Genomic DNA, 12,303 nt, shown 5'->3' on the forward strand with positions numbered 1-12,303 from the left:
TGAAAAAACTTTTTCTCTGTATTTTTCTTTTCTTTTGTGATGCGTGACGTAGCCCTTCCCAGGGCCAAGTCCAATACAATGGATAAAGGAACGCGGAGCAGACGTCTCCGCTGCAGCCGGGGATCTATGCGTTAACAAAGAAACACCGCTGCAGACGTCTCATGTGGGGCAGGCCCAGAGGAATAACGACATGGGCCGCCGCTATCATGCCCAGCAGCCGCATGACAGTGTTCTTTTAGATCTGTCACCGTGCTGTGTGGCTTCACTCGGCTTAATAGTCCTCTCAGCGCCTCCAACCCTCTGCCGAGGGAGCCGCGCTGACATGTCGGCCGAGTCCAACATCACCCCCAGGTACATTATGGACCGGGATGGGATGGGGGAGCTTTTCGCCCAGTTCACTATGAACCCTAAGCTCGATAGATGAGACACGAGCGCCCTCATCTGGAGGGCTGCTTCCTCTCTGGAGCGAGCCAGTAACAACAGGTCGTCCAGATAAAATAACACTCTCATCCCTGCCCGGTGAAGCGGAGCCAGAGCTGCTTCTACGCACTTGGAGAAAGTGCGCGGAGCCAGGGAATAACCGAACGGCAGACGGTTGTATTGGTACGATGTCCCCTCGAACGCAAAGCACAGGTACTGCCTGTGTTTCGGGAGGATGAAGACATGGAAGTATGCGTCCTTTAGGTCTATTTCTATGTCGTAGCCCTTCCCAAGGGAATCCCCGCTGACGTCACGCAGGGACTCCCCCAGTGGGCCAATCCAATCCAGCGGATAAAGGAACGCGGAGCAGACGTTTTTCCGCTGCAGCCGGGGATCGATGCGTTAACAAAGAAACACCGCTGCAGACGTCTCATGTGGGGCAGGCCCAGAGGAATAACGACATGGGCCGCCGCCATCATGCCCAGCAGCCGCATGACAGTGAGAGCTGTCACCGTGCTGCATGGCTTCACTCGACTTAATAATCCTCTCAGCGCCTCCATCCTCTGCTGGGAGAGCCGCGCTGACATGTCGGCACGACACGAGCGCCCTCGTCTGGAGAGCTACTTCTTCTCTGGAGCGAGCCTGTAACAACAGGTCGTACAGACAAGATAACACTCTCATCCCTGCCCGGTGAAGCGGAGCCAGAGCTGCTTCTATGCACTTGGAGAAAGTGCGTGGGGCCAGGAAATAACCGGACGCGAAGCGCAGGAGCTGCCTGTGTTTCGGGAGGATAGGGACATGGAAGTAGGCGTCCTTTAGGTCGATGGACGTGAACCAGTCGTCCTGGTGAACACACTCCATATGTTGATTGTCAACATATGAAAATGGTCTGACCACAATTGATTTATTAGAAAAAGACAGGTCGAGGATGGGCCTTATCCCGCCTGTCTTCTTCCGCACGAGAGAAGTAGCGGGGTAATAACCCCGGCTCTCCTCCTCTCGCTCCCCTCTGGAGATGGCACCCTTCGTCAAGAGCTCCTGCAGCTCTGACCGAAGAGCCAGGCGTCCCTCCCCGGATGGCATGATCGTCTCCACTACCGCATTGAATCGTGGAGGGGGAGACGCAAACTGCAGGGTGTAACCCCGTTGAAGCAGTCTGTCCAGCCAGCTGTCCAGGGAACATACGTGCCGCCACACGGAGTAATGCTCCGAGAGCGGGCGTACATGTAGAGGAGGCTCCGCCCCCTGTCCATCAGCCACGTCAGCGCCCCGACCACTGCATGAGGAGCGAGCTCCCGTGCAGCCCGCAGAGGCTCACACACAGGATGGAGACGGGAGAGAAAAGTCCACACGACGTGCCGAGCCAGCGCTCGTGGGCTCATGATGCCCCCCCCCCCCCCCCCCCACCTGTCCGCCGGAGAACTCACTGAGTGAGGAACACTCCGGGGAAAAGAGGACTGAGGAGATAGCAGGTGTCTCGCGGCCGACGTCGCAGTTGGCTCATACAGCCCCGCTGGGTTTCCTTAGCACAAAAAAACGAGCTGGCTGTACGCTCATTGTGGGACTGGACCGCCAGTCTCGACATGGAATGAGCCAACAGGGACAATTTTATTAGCCGCAGCAGAGGCCTGGTAGGCACACTGGTGCGACCTGTCCGTCAGGCGTGCTGTTAACAGATCCCGGCTCGAAGGAGGGACAGGACGCCGTCCCGAACCCCCGGCCCGGACCCCGAAACGGCCGTCAGGTTAGCCTCCAAAGGCGGCACCGGAGGGAACCCACGGTCCGCCACCCCCCCCACTTTTGTGATGGAAGTGTAGGTGGAGACCGGAGCCCTCAAGAGCCTCGGATCCGCCGCTGCCCCCTCCTGATAGGGGATCAAAGCCGGGAACCGCGGCCACACCGGGTCTCGCCGGACCGGCCGGAGAAGCGGAAAATCCCCCGCCATCTCATCGATCGGCTCCACCTCACGTGCCACCGGCACAGTGAGGCCCCGTCGAGCTGCAGCCGTTCTAATGATACCCGGCAGCTCCTGAAGCAGACCCCCCACCACCGGCGGGGGCCGAGAGCGGCTCCCAGCCCCCACCACCGGCGGGGGCCGAGAGCCGCCCGCAGCCTGATTCCCAGGGGAGCCTGGGCAATCTGACTCGGCTCTCTGAACTATCCGAGCGGCTCCCGGTCCCCACCGACGGCGGGGGCCGGGAGCCGCTCGCAGCCCGATTCCCAGGGAAGCCTGGGCAATCTGACTCGGCGACGGTGTCAGGTGCATCCTCCAGCCCTCCCGACAGGGAGAGGGGAGGGATGGGAACCCTGACACTGACCCATGGATGGAGCACGGTGAATCCGCAGACTCCTCTCCATGGTCCAACATGTCTATCTCCCGTTCCATTGTGCATTCCCCCACCTGCCACACCGGCTCTGCAGCTACAGCGAGGGCTTCCGCTCTCCGCTGCAGGTCATCACGGGGAAGGCGTAGGCAGCTACTACCCATTGCCCGTGAAGTTAAAGCCAGGCTGGCATGCTCCGGCCCAAGGCAGGCCTCACAGAGACGGTGGGAATCAGCCGGCATGATGTACCCGGTCTGACACTCTGGACACACACGGATGGAAGAGGTAGACATGGTTAATTTATGTTTCTCTTACAGGTGCTTGTTGCATACTTACTCGCTGAAGAAAAGAGGGAACAGAACACATGGTCCCTTCCGGTTATATACCGGCAGGTTGACCGTGGGAGGGGCCCACATCGTGGGTGGGCGTGGACTACAACTCTTCAGTGCTGCGCATGCGCGCGAGGGATAAACCCAATAGCGATAGCCTTAGAGGGCGAAGCCTATACGAAATAGAACCATGGATTACATTTACAGGCCTGTGAACGTGTGCAGTGTTGATATCATCTTCCACAAACACCCTCTGAGTATTTGATATTTATCTGGTTACCTTCACATTTACATCCATTGTACAGCACATGGCACCTCATTCGCAGAGAGGTCATCCAGTATTCTATTTATATAACCTGGATCTTGTAGGTTTATTATGATGAAACATCACTTTAAAAAGGAATATGCATCATATGAGTACATTTCCTACTTCCCAGTTTGCAGGAACATGCATAAATTGCTCGAGCTATAAGAAGGATTAATGATGGAGCTAAAGTTTATTGGTCATGTTTTGTCTGTCTGTCTTTTTTCTTGTGTTTTTAATTTTCCCTTTTATGTTTTCTTGGCAATAAAGATGATGATTTTGATTTTAGCTATCAAAGCGGAATGAGCCCAATATTACTCTACAGCAAACGTCTATCATTGTACAAGTGTTTGACATTAAATTCAGTGAAGAAAACCCAATTGATTATGTTTTAGCAGCAGGCTCCAGCAGAGGGCGCTCATCTTATAAACTAACCTCAGGGTAAAGCCTATACAAACAAACTAACAAACACACAAAAAACACATAACGGGAAAATAATTTCAAAATAAGGGTTTTTGTGACTAATTATAGCAGTCGGTGTTAAAGGGATCATTGCTTGCACAAACATAAAATAACTTGACCGTATGTTCTGAATGCGCGTGCTCATTTGACTAAATTGAATTTCCATTTCGCATCAATCTTGAAAAAAAAATGTGGGTTAAAATCAAAGCTTGTTTGTTGACATAAAACCCTGTAGTTTTGCGAGTGTCTCTCTCGGAAGTAGTGTATGTAGTCATTGTTTGTCTCGCGTTGCATTGTGGTCCTTGTAGTCGATTCTGCTCTCCTGGTTGCCTGCAGCCTGCAGAGCTCGACTGATCCGCCGCGATGATGTCTTTGGGCAGCACATTGTTCGGTTCTGATGAAAATGCAAACGGGGGTTTGTAATATTTCTTGAACACAGCCAGATGTTCAGCTCATTGCATTTGATAAACGTTTGCCTACAAAGCTGCATGCAAGCCTGGACTGTCAGCTCAGCTAGCTAGCATGCTAACCAGCGCACTGCCACTATTTGCAATATACACATCCATTAAGGACATTTTAAAAACTCGTAGTTTGTGTATTTCAGGGAAACAGAGGATACTGTGTCCCTTCCACGGCTGTAAGCGGGTCTACACGGACACCAGCTCCCTGGAGACCCACATCAAGGACCATGAGATCCCTGCAGAGTCTCTTCCTGGTGAGCCTCCTGTTGAAGGAGTGCATGTGTGGACTCTATTCTTACACCACATCCACAGCATTGGAGTGACTGTGTAGTCAGTGTTTGTATTGTGATTAAATGATACTTCCATTGGGCCATGATGGAGACTCTTCATGTGTGTCCAGCAGAGAAGATGAGTCTGATGGGTCTTTTTTGTCTGATGTAGATTAGACTGAATGTCTGTCTGGGTAAGAACATGAAATGGGTCAATGTTTTATAGTCATTCCAGTCATGTCTCTGTAAAGAGTACACATCAGATGCTGACATGAAGAGGAGGCATCCTCTGTCCTCCACCTGTCCAAAGAGGAGCTGATGTTAAAGTGATTGTGTGACATGTGCGAGATGTCCTGATAAAATGTAATCAAACAGAAGCATCTGGAAAGACAGACTTCAGTACAGTGTCTGCTGGTTTATAGAATTGGTTTCTAGTTAGTAAATGTAATCTTCGTTAGATGATCAGCCATGCAGCGTTGAGTTTACAATCCCTGCAAGAAAGTGTCATTTGCTGGACAGCACTCTTCACCATGTTTATGTTTTGTGTGGAGATATACGAGCACTTTGTTTTTATTCTTTGTACATTTTCCAGAACCTTAACTTGTGTATCTTTCAGGGTTGGAAATCAACTTTTTTTGCTTACGTGTCTCTGTGACTGGTCATTCGATTTGTTTTACCTGCCACGTTTGTTCAGAAATGTTTCAATGAGAAATGACCGACATCCTCTTTGTCTGGCTCATAAACAGAAGAAAAAAAGTTTGTTTGAGCTAATTAATTGGAGGCTGGTCAGAGTCTCCTTTGCAGCCATGTCTTGTAAAGCTGCAGATGAACCTGAGAACAAACATTTGTTGTCATGTTATTTTATGATAATTATTTTATTATAATTAATAATAATAATTATTATTCTTTATTTACCAGTCACTGTGACTGATAAGTTTACACTTCACTGCAATAAAAAAAAAACCCACATTTGGCAGGCTATGGGTGCTAATTGCCAACCTTAGTATCAAATTCTTTCTGTTATCATGAATCAACAGGGTTGTTATCTTTAATGATGAGAACTTTCTCTATGAAGAAAAAATAAAACTTCAGTTTTTCCTCAGAGTAAACGAGATACGATTTCTTATTTCACAAGAAAATGCAATCTGCTGTTGCACTAAACCAATGTTTATTGGATAAAACAATAACAGCCTGAGGTCTATACTACAGACACGAGAGGAAGACTCAAGTTACTTAAATCTCTGCATACTAAACAAACTGCTGACATCTTCCACTGCTGAATATTGCCTTGTTGCATTTTGCTAACTGTGAGTCATGTAACCTTGTCTGTTTGATACGTACATGTGCTTCTACTAAATGTTTATGTTGGCTCATGAGGACGCTCTCTGTCTGTCGTAGGAAAGGTTTTCCTTTGCTCCAGCATCGGCTGCGGGGGATCGTTCGCCGACATGCAGAAGCTGATGGAGCACATGAGGCATCATCACAAACCCAACATATACTTCTTGTGAGTTGAGGGGTTTTTTTTCTGTTTCCTTAAACTGTTTTGTACAGATTTTTATTTTTACAGCATTTTTTTCACGCTTTCTGCTGTGACCCTAAAAATAAAAAAATGCCAGGTGGACCCGGGGTTTTATGGCAGGCTCGAGGTGGGTTAGAGTTTGGACAGTGTTTGACTGGCATTGCGGTCCTGGATTAAATGATTAGTTTAACCATCTAGTTGTTCTGGTGCTGACATGACAGGGTGCTGACTTCAATCACTGAGCCGGTTAATCACAGCTGATACTGTTTTCCTTTCTGCAGGTGTGAGAACTGTCGCACAAAGTTACGAACCTACAAAGGCCTCCTCACCCACCTGCACACCTGTTCAAAGGTGTCTCAGGGCAAAACGAAGCTGCCTGAGCCGATGCCCCCCCCTCCAGCTGCTCCAACAAACCCGAGCACGACCCCCACGCCAATGGACCAGGACCCGCCGCAGCTGGAGTCGGTGTCCTCATCCCAGCAACTTCAAATCCAAACCCCGGACGGTTCCTTCCCTGCTGCTGTTCCTCAGTCTGAGTCTGCTGCACCCCCTCATCTTGGTCCCCCATTCTTGCCCAACCCAGACCCCTCCCCTCCCCAGCTTGCACCCCAGCAGCTCACAGAGGCTGCTTTACTCCCTCAGCTCATAAATGAAGCCTCTGAAGTGCCTCCGTCTCTAAACATTGAGGGGGCATCAGTGGTTCCCGACGCCCCCGATACCTGGGGTCAAAACCACACTCAGTCAGGGTCTCTTGAGCCTGCCCAACCAGCTACAGGATCACCTCCTCTGTCTCCTCCTCCTTCAGCTATCTGGAAGAAAAATCAAGGTGAGCCTCTCCTCATAAGACAGCTGCACATTTCTGTTTTTAAAGTCGCGAGTCAGTTTTTGTCAAAGGGAAAAAAATCGGAGGTTTGAATTTGTTAGAAATAGAGCATTGTTGTTTTTAGGCATTCATTTGTCTTCTCTTCCATCAGTTCAAAACTCCAGCAGACGAGTCCTTTGGGAGCACACCAGAGGGCGCTACACATGTTTGCAGTGTGGTCACACGGTGACCAACCGTAAAGACATGAGTCAACACATCAGCTCTCAGCACAGCGGGAACAGACCTGCAGAGGACGCAGAGAGCTCGGCAGCTACGTCGTGATGTGGAAGCAGAAACATGAACTTTATGCTTTTTGGAGGCAAATGTCTTTTTTTCTTTTCCTCAAGAATTCATCCCAAATGTTTCTGTCAAACGCTCTGCAGCAGTTTGTGTATTAATCGTCTCCAAGGGAAGAGCCGGCAGCTGCGCTTTAAAGAAAACATTACAAGTGACTTTTGTTCAAATATCCCACTGCTGGGTTTCTCTTTGCGACATCAAAGATCCTCCATCCTAAAATTAAAGACACTTTCTCTTACCTCGAGATCGTAATGAACTCCATCCTCTCTTCTGTGTTGATCATGTTGTGTTGCTTCACGGAGGGAAGATGTTGCAGTTAGATGTTTGATCTGCACACCTGTAATCACAGATAATTAGTATCTAACACTAATGGGATGTGTTTTTGGGTCAAACTACAAATGGGATGAATCACAACGTTTGAGGTTGTATTAAATGTTCCGCCTCCCTGCAGATGAGCCCTGTTTCATACTTTAGACTGCACCAATTTAAGAGAAACACGAGTTGTGGTTTTTAACATTTTTCCTTTTTAAAAAAAAAACAAAAAGACAACAATATGACTCTCCTTTTGGCTGACTGGCTCTCGGCTCCAGGCACACAGAAACCATGTTGTGAAACCACCCCACAGTTCTTAAGTCTATAAAGAAAAGTGTCTCCATGTGTTCAGCATGTGGCCACTTGTTTTCTTTTTTTTAATCCGATGTTACTCAAGTAAAAGGAAGTCCATTAATTGGAGACTATTTTCAGCTGGGGAATAATCCACGTTTGGTGCTCTTGTGAGCCGCTTGTTCACCCTGACTGGACAGGAAAACACCGGGATGATAACATAGAGGATGACATGCAGCAGAGGGTCTAGGTTGGTCTCTGTGCCCAGTACAGTAACCCAATGTTAAGCCTGAAAAACAATGAGAAACAATTTGAACTTCATCGGATCCTTTCCATATTGAATCGTACGACTTGAGGAAGATCTTCCAGCTCGACGGTTCACCTCCAGAACAGAAAAGTCAGATCGGTTGTCACTGAGACAAAGTAAAGTTCCTGCTGAATTTTCCTTCATGGCAAAAATGTTGGGCTGGTGTGCTAAAGGAGACGAGGCAGTGGCTAAAATCTCATGATACAAATACAGGAAACGCCTCAGTGGATCATCTACTCTCTGAAATAGAAGAGCTGGTCCCGTTGTGTAACCCAGAAACTAAAGAGAGCAGCTGAGACGCATCAAGTGATGTCAGTGTAAATGCAGAACCCGGTTCACTCTTCCCATTAGTGTTTCATGATACCAGAAGTTCAAATTTTAAGTAGTTACAATGTCTTGTAAAAATCACGATAATGAGGCCGGTTTTCAGAACAGACACGAAAAACATAATAATCCAGCCATCCAAATTCAAGACATTTTCAAACCTTAAAAATGGCAACTTCTCACTTACAGTCGCAATAATTTAAAACAGCGACGTCTCCTATGTGTAGTGTCAGTTTGCTGTTCATAAAATTACCCTTTGCATGTTTACGAGTTGACAAACAGACTTCAGGAATGTCAATATCTGCAGTCCTGTGAGCCACCGCTCCTTTTTCTCCTCTTGCTGAACCGGCTTCAGTTTAAAATCATGGCTGCAGATCTATTTCCCTTCAAGAGCTTTTGTTCCATGCCAATAATCACTAACAATATAGTTTAATTTTATATCACTGGGTATAAAACAGTAGTGAATATATGCATCAGATTCTTCACCTTTACAAGACAGACAAGGTCAAAAAAGCACGTTTTATTTGGGTGGGTCAGAATGAGTTGATACAAGCGCTCGACCGTGCAGACGGACGAGAGTTTTGGTCAGCTCAGGCTTCACATTCCTGCCTCTACACCCCACATGCTCCAGAAAAAACCCCACCACTGACATCTCCTGTCTTTTCCCTCCGTTCATTAGCATTACACGCTCGCCAGACACTTGGCTTCATAATAATTAACACAAGACAATACCACATAACAAGAGGTCCCACTCCATCATTTACGTGTATTATTAGACATTACCACATGCAGACTGAAATGCTAGCTCAACAAACAAATCCCATCTCATGGATGAAGGGGAGTCATTTTCAATAGATAATCTGTATTTTAAAAATACATGGAAGAGGCCCTTTCACATTTGAAAGCATCCTTAGCAGTATTCAGACAGCTTTGACATGAGGGGAGGTTTTTGTTTGGTTTTTACAAAGAAAAATGACAGAATGCTGCATCTCATTGTCCTACAACCCTTCACGTTCATCAATAAATTTATGTTAACAAAACCTGCAGGAAGAAATATTAGAAATTAATGTTTTAATTCAACGTGATGGCAGGTTAAAAAAAACAAAATCAGTAAACAAGTGCATACAAAAAAGAAAAGAAAAAAGGATTTAGTGCTGACTGTCCAACCCCCACCAATCAGGCAATGTTGATTTTTTTTCGGTTTGTTTTATTATCACAACTTTGTTCAGCTCAGTTCCCTTGAGGCTTTAAAAAAATCTCTTCTGCTCAATCGCGTACATCTTTCCTGCTGGAATCTTCCGGAAAAATAAACTGTTGCCTCTGCTCATGTTGCCCTGCAATGAAGAAAGGACAGATGTTTAGTAGGCGAAGCGTTAGAATATACATTTCACCCCACGGGGATTTTTTGGTTGAAGGGTTGGTATGTAAAAACACCAGACAGTGGATTGGATAGTGTCATGTTCACTTCAATGTTAAGTATGTAAAATCCGCCATTAGGGGATTTTATTTAAATGTTTTTTTTTTTTTTTTAATCTAAGCAGCACATAGAGCGACAGAACGGCAGCTTTCAGTCGCAGCTAGCGCTAACTCAGGTTAGCGGTCTTTGACGTAACATCTGGTGTTTTCTTGATAAAGATCAACACTTACAAAACACGTCCAGTTACAACTATAAAATTACCATTTTCTCTGGCTTTGATAACTTTTAGAAATATTCGAGGTAAGTACTCAAATAAAAAATATATAACATTGTTTTTTTTTTTGTTTATTTAAGTTACATATTTTTATGTAAACATTAACATGCAATTCTACATACTGTCACATATACACTAAACATTCTTCTAACACTAGCCTCTCGTCTGTCTACAAACCCCTGAATTAGTCCAAAAAGTCCATCCTCTCCGTCTTCTGCCTGCTCCACTTTTCAGAAAATGTGTGCTCAAACAGGCTGTTTGGAGATATTCCCTGTGTGACATCACAAAGGCTCCAGCAGGGGGTGCTCTTCTCATAACTCCTAACAGCTTGAACTATGAACCCACCAGTAATCTTAATCTAGTTTATCAACACCAGAGGAGGAGCTGTGACCAAATAATCACGACACTGATCAAACTTTAAAAACTTTATAACGTCTGAATCCATGATGGCTGATTACACATTTTGTTAAATGTGAAGTAACACAGGTTAACATGCAGAACCATGTTGTGTGTGTGTGTGTGTGTGTGTGTGTGTACCTCTCTGCTTAGATGTCTCCAGCAGTCCACCCAGGTGGGATATACAGATGCATAGGGGGGCAGGCCTCCAGCAAGCCTGTAAGGAGGGTGAACACGTAAGTCTGCTTGATCAAATACTACAGAGCATTTAGAACCACGCAAATACTCCGACAACTCACCCGCAGTTATTGACAGCCATGAGGTTTGACACCAAAACGAAGGGGTACGTGAGCATACTGGCAAAGAACTGAAGGAGAAGAGAAGATCAGCAACACGTTCAAACATGGAGAGAAAAAGACCCGACAAGTGTGCAGCAAAATGTTTGTCACACTCACCCCTGTCACAGCCTGAGAGCAGTTCTTCATTTCTCCTGTGTGACTCATCTGAACACAAGAAGATTCAGTAACAGTGTCAGAATTCATTTCATTACATGGGGAGCCAGACGGGTTAAAAAAAACAGGTCTGTTAGGAGTAGCTCTGTGTTTGTCAGGGACTGTGTCAAAAGAAGTGGCTCTGGACTTTTGGTATAAAAATGTTTATGGTGGTCAATTTAAAACGGTTTTGTTTTGATGAACGGTGACTTTTAAAAATGGTTCAACTAAAACAGCTGTAGGGAGTCGCCAACAAAGAGATGTGTCATCATGACACAGGTTAAACAATGATTGTCTCCCATCACAGGCTCATTTAAAAGAATCAAAATGACGTTAGCTTAAAGTGGACCTATTGTCCCCCTCTTCCTCATTTTCAAACAGTCCCCCTGTGCTCTAAATTAATCATCTGTGCGTTGGTCCAAATATAACATGAATCAAGCAGCAGAGGAGGTTTGTGACCCTGTAGAAACCAGCTCTCTCTGAACGCTCCGTTTTGGTGTGCGTCTCTTTAAATACAATGAGCGCGGTCTAAGTATGTCCCCTTAAAGCTGCAAATTAACCTCGACTGAGAGGCAACATAATCAATTAGTGATTTGGAAAAGGGCCAGAGTATGTTCTCCTTAAGGCCATTAACACAGAGCAAACGTATGGACCAGATGGTGTGGAATAAAAAAACAACGACATACCGAGTCATCGATGGCGTACGTATTGATGAGGTGAGCCAGGAGGTTACAAATCCACAGAGACAAGACGTCGCCGAGCAGGCGAGGAATCAAACCACTGAAAACAAACAAAGAGACAATTACTGATTTTATATAATTCACTGAGATAATAACGTAACTTTAGACAGATCCTATTAGTTCGCCCCCGATCCTCTCAAACAGATCCTGCCAGTCATCTCCCTGCTTCCTCTGTGTTATCAATCAACTGCTCTTCTCTCTTCTGACTATTTCAAGACAGCTGCGACTTCACAAACTACAGACAAATTTTTTTTTTTTTTTTTACTTCATTAATCCCTGAGGGAAATTCTGGTTTTACACTCCACTCCTCACACACAGGCACAAACAGGACCTGTGAACACAGAGATGTCAGAGTGGGGCTGCTCCACACTGAGCACTTGGGTGCTCAGTGCCTTGCTCAAGGGCACATCGGCAGTACTCGGAAAGTGTCCTCGCATCTTTCCAGCGACCAGACCAACTTCCATGTTTAGGGTCTTCATCGCGACACGAACCTGGAAACACTTA

General features: G+C 46.4%; 2 protein-coding genes across 2 annotated transcripts in view; one reads left to right on the plus strand and one right to left on the minus strand.

The window, feature by feature from the left end:
- The first annotated feature begins 4,123 nt into the window (after positions 1 to 4,123).
- Positions 4,124 to 7,697, plus strand: znf414 (zinc finger protein 414). Its single transcript, XM_079339217.1, has 5 exons — positions 4,124 to 4,254; positions 4,444 to 4,554; positions 5,968 to 6,073; positions 6,370 to 6,914; positions 7,063 to 7,697. The coding sequence occupies exons 1-5, from the start codon at positions 4,203 to 4,205 to the stop codon at positions 7,230 to 7,232; spliced, it is 984 nt and encodes a 327-aa protein (XP_079195343.1). The 5' UTR covers positions 4,124 to 4,202; the 3' UTR covers positions 7,233 to 7,697.
- Positions 7,698 to 8,981: 1,284 nt separating this feature from the next.
- LOC306821799 (mitochondrial carrier homolog 2-like) overlaps positions 8,982 to 12,303 on the minus strand; it is a 6,548-nt gene continuing 3,226 nt past the window's right edge. Inside the window, 5 exon segments of the mRNA XM_079340372.1 lie at positions 8,982 to 9,815; positions 10,710 to 10,785; positions 10,868 to 10,935; positions 11,024 to 11,071; positions 11,746 to 11,899. Of these exon segments, the coding sequence (XP_079196498.1) occupies positions 9,729 to 9,815; positions 10,710 to 10,785; positions 10,868 to 10,935; positions 11,024 to 11,071; positions 11,746 to 11,899 (433 nt within the window). The 3' untranslated portion in view covers positions 8,982 to 9,728.

This window comes from Symphodus melops (assembly GCF_947650265.1).
Source record: "Symphodus melops genome assembly, chromosome: 3".
NCBI lineage: Eukaryota > Metazoa > Chordata > Actinopteri > Labriformes > Labridae > Symphodus > Symphodus melops.

Coding starts and splice junctions, on each gene's coding strand:
- znf414 (XM_079339217.1), top strand. CDS start 4,203: ATGATGTCTTTGGGCAGCACATTGTTCGGTTCTGATGAAAATGCAAAC. Junction 4,255..4,443: donor TGATGAAAATGCAAACGGGG/GTTTGTAATATT, acceptor TGTGTATTTCAG/GGAAACAGAGGATACTGTGT. Junction 6,074..6,369: donor AAACCCAACATATACTTCTT/GTGAGTTGAGGG, acceptor TCCTTTCTGCAG/GTGTGAGAACTGTCGCACAA.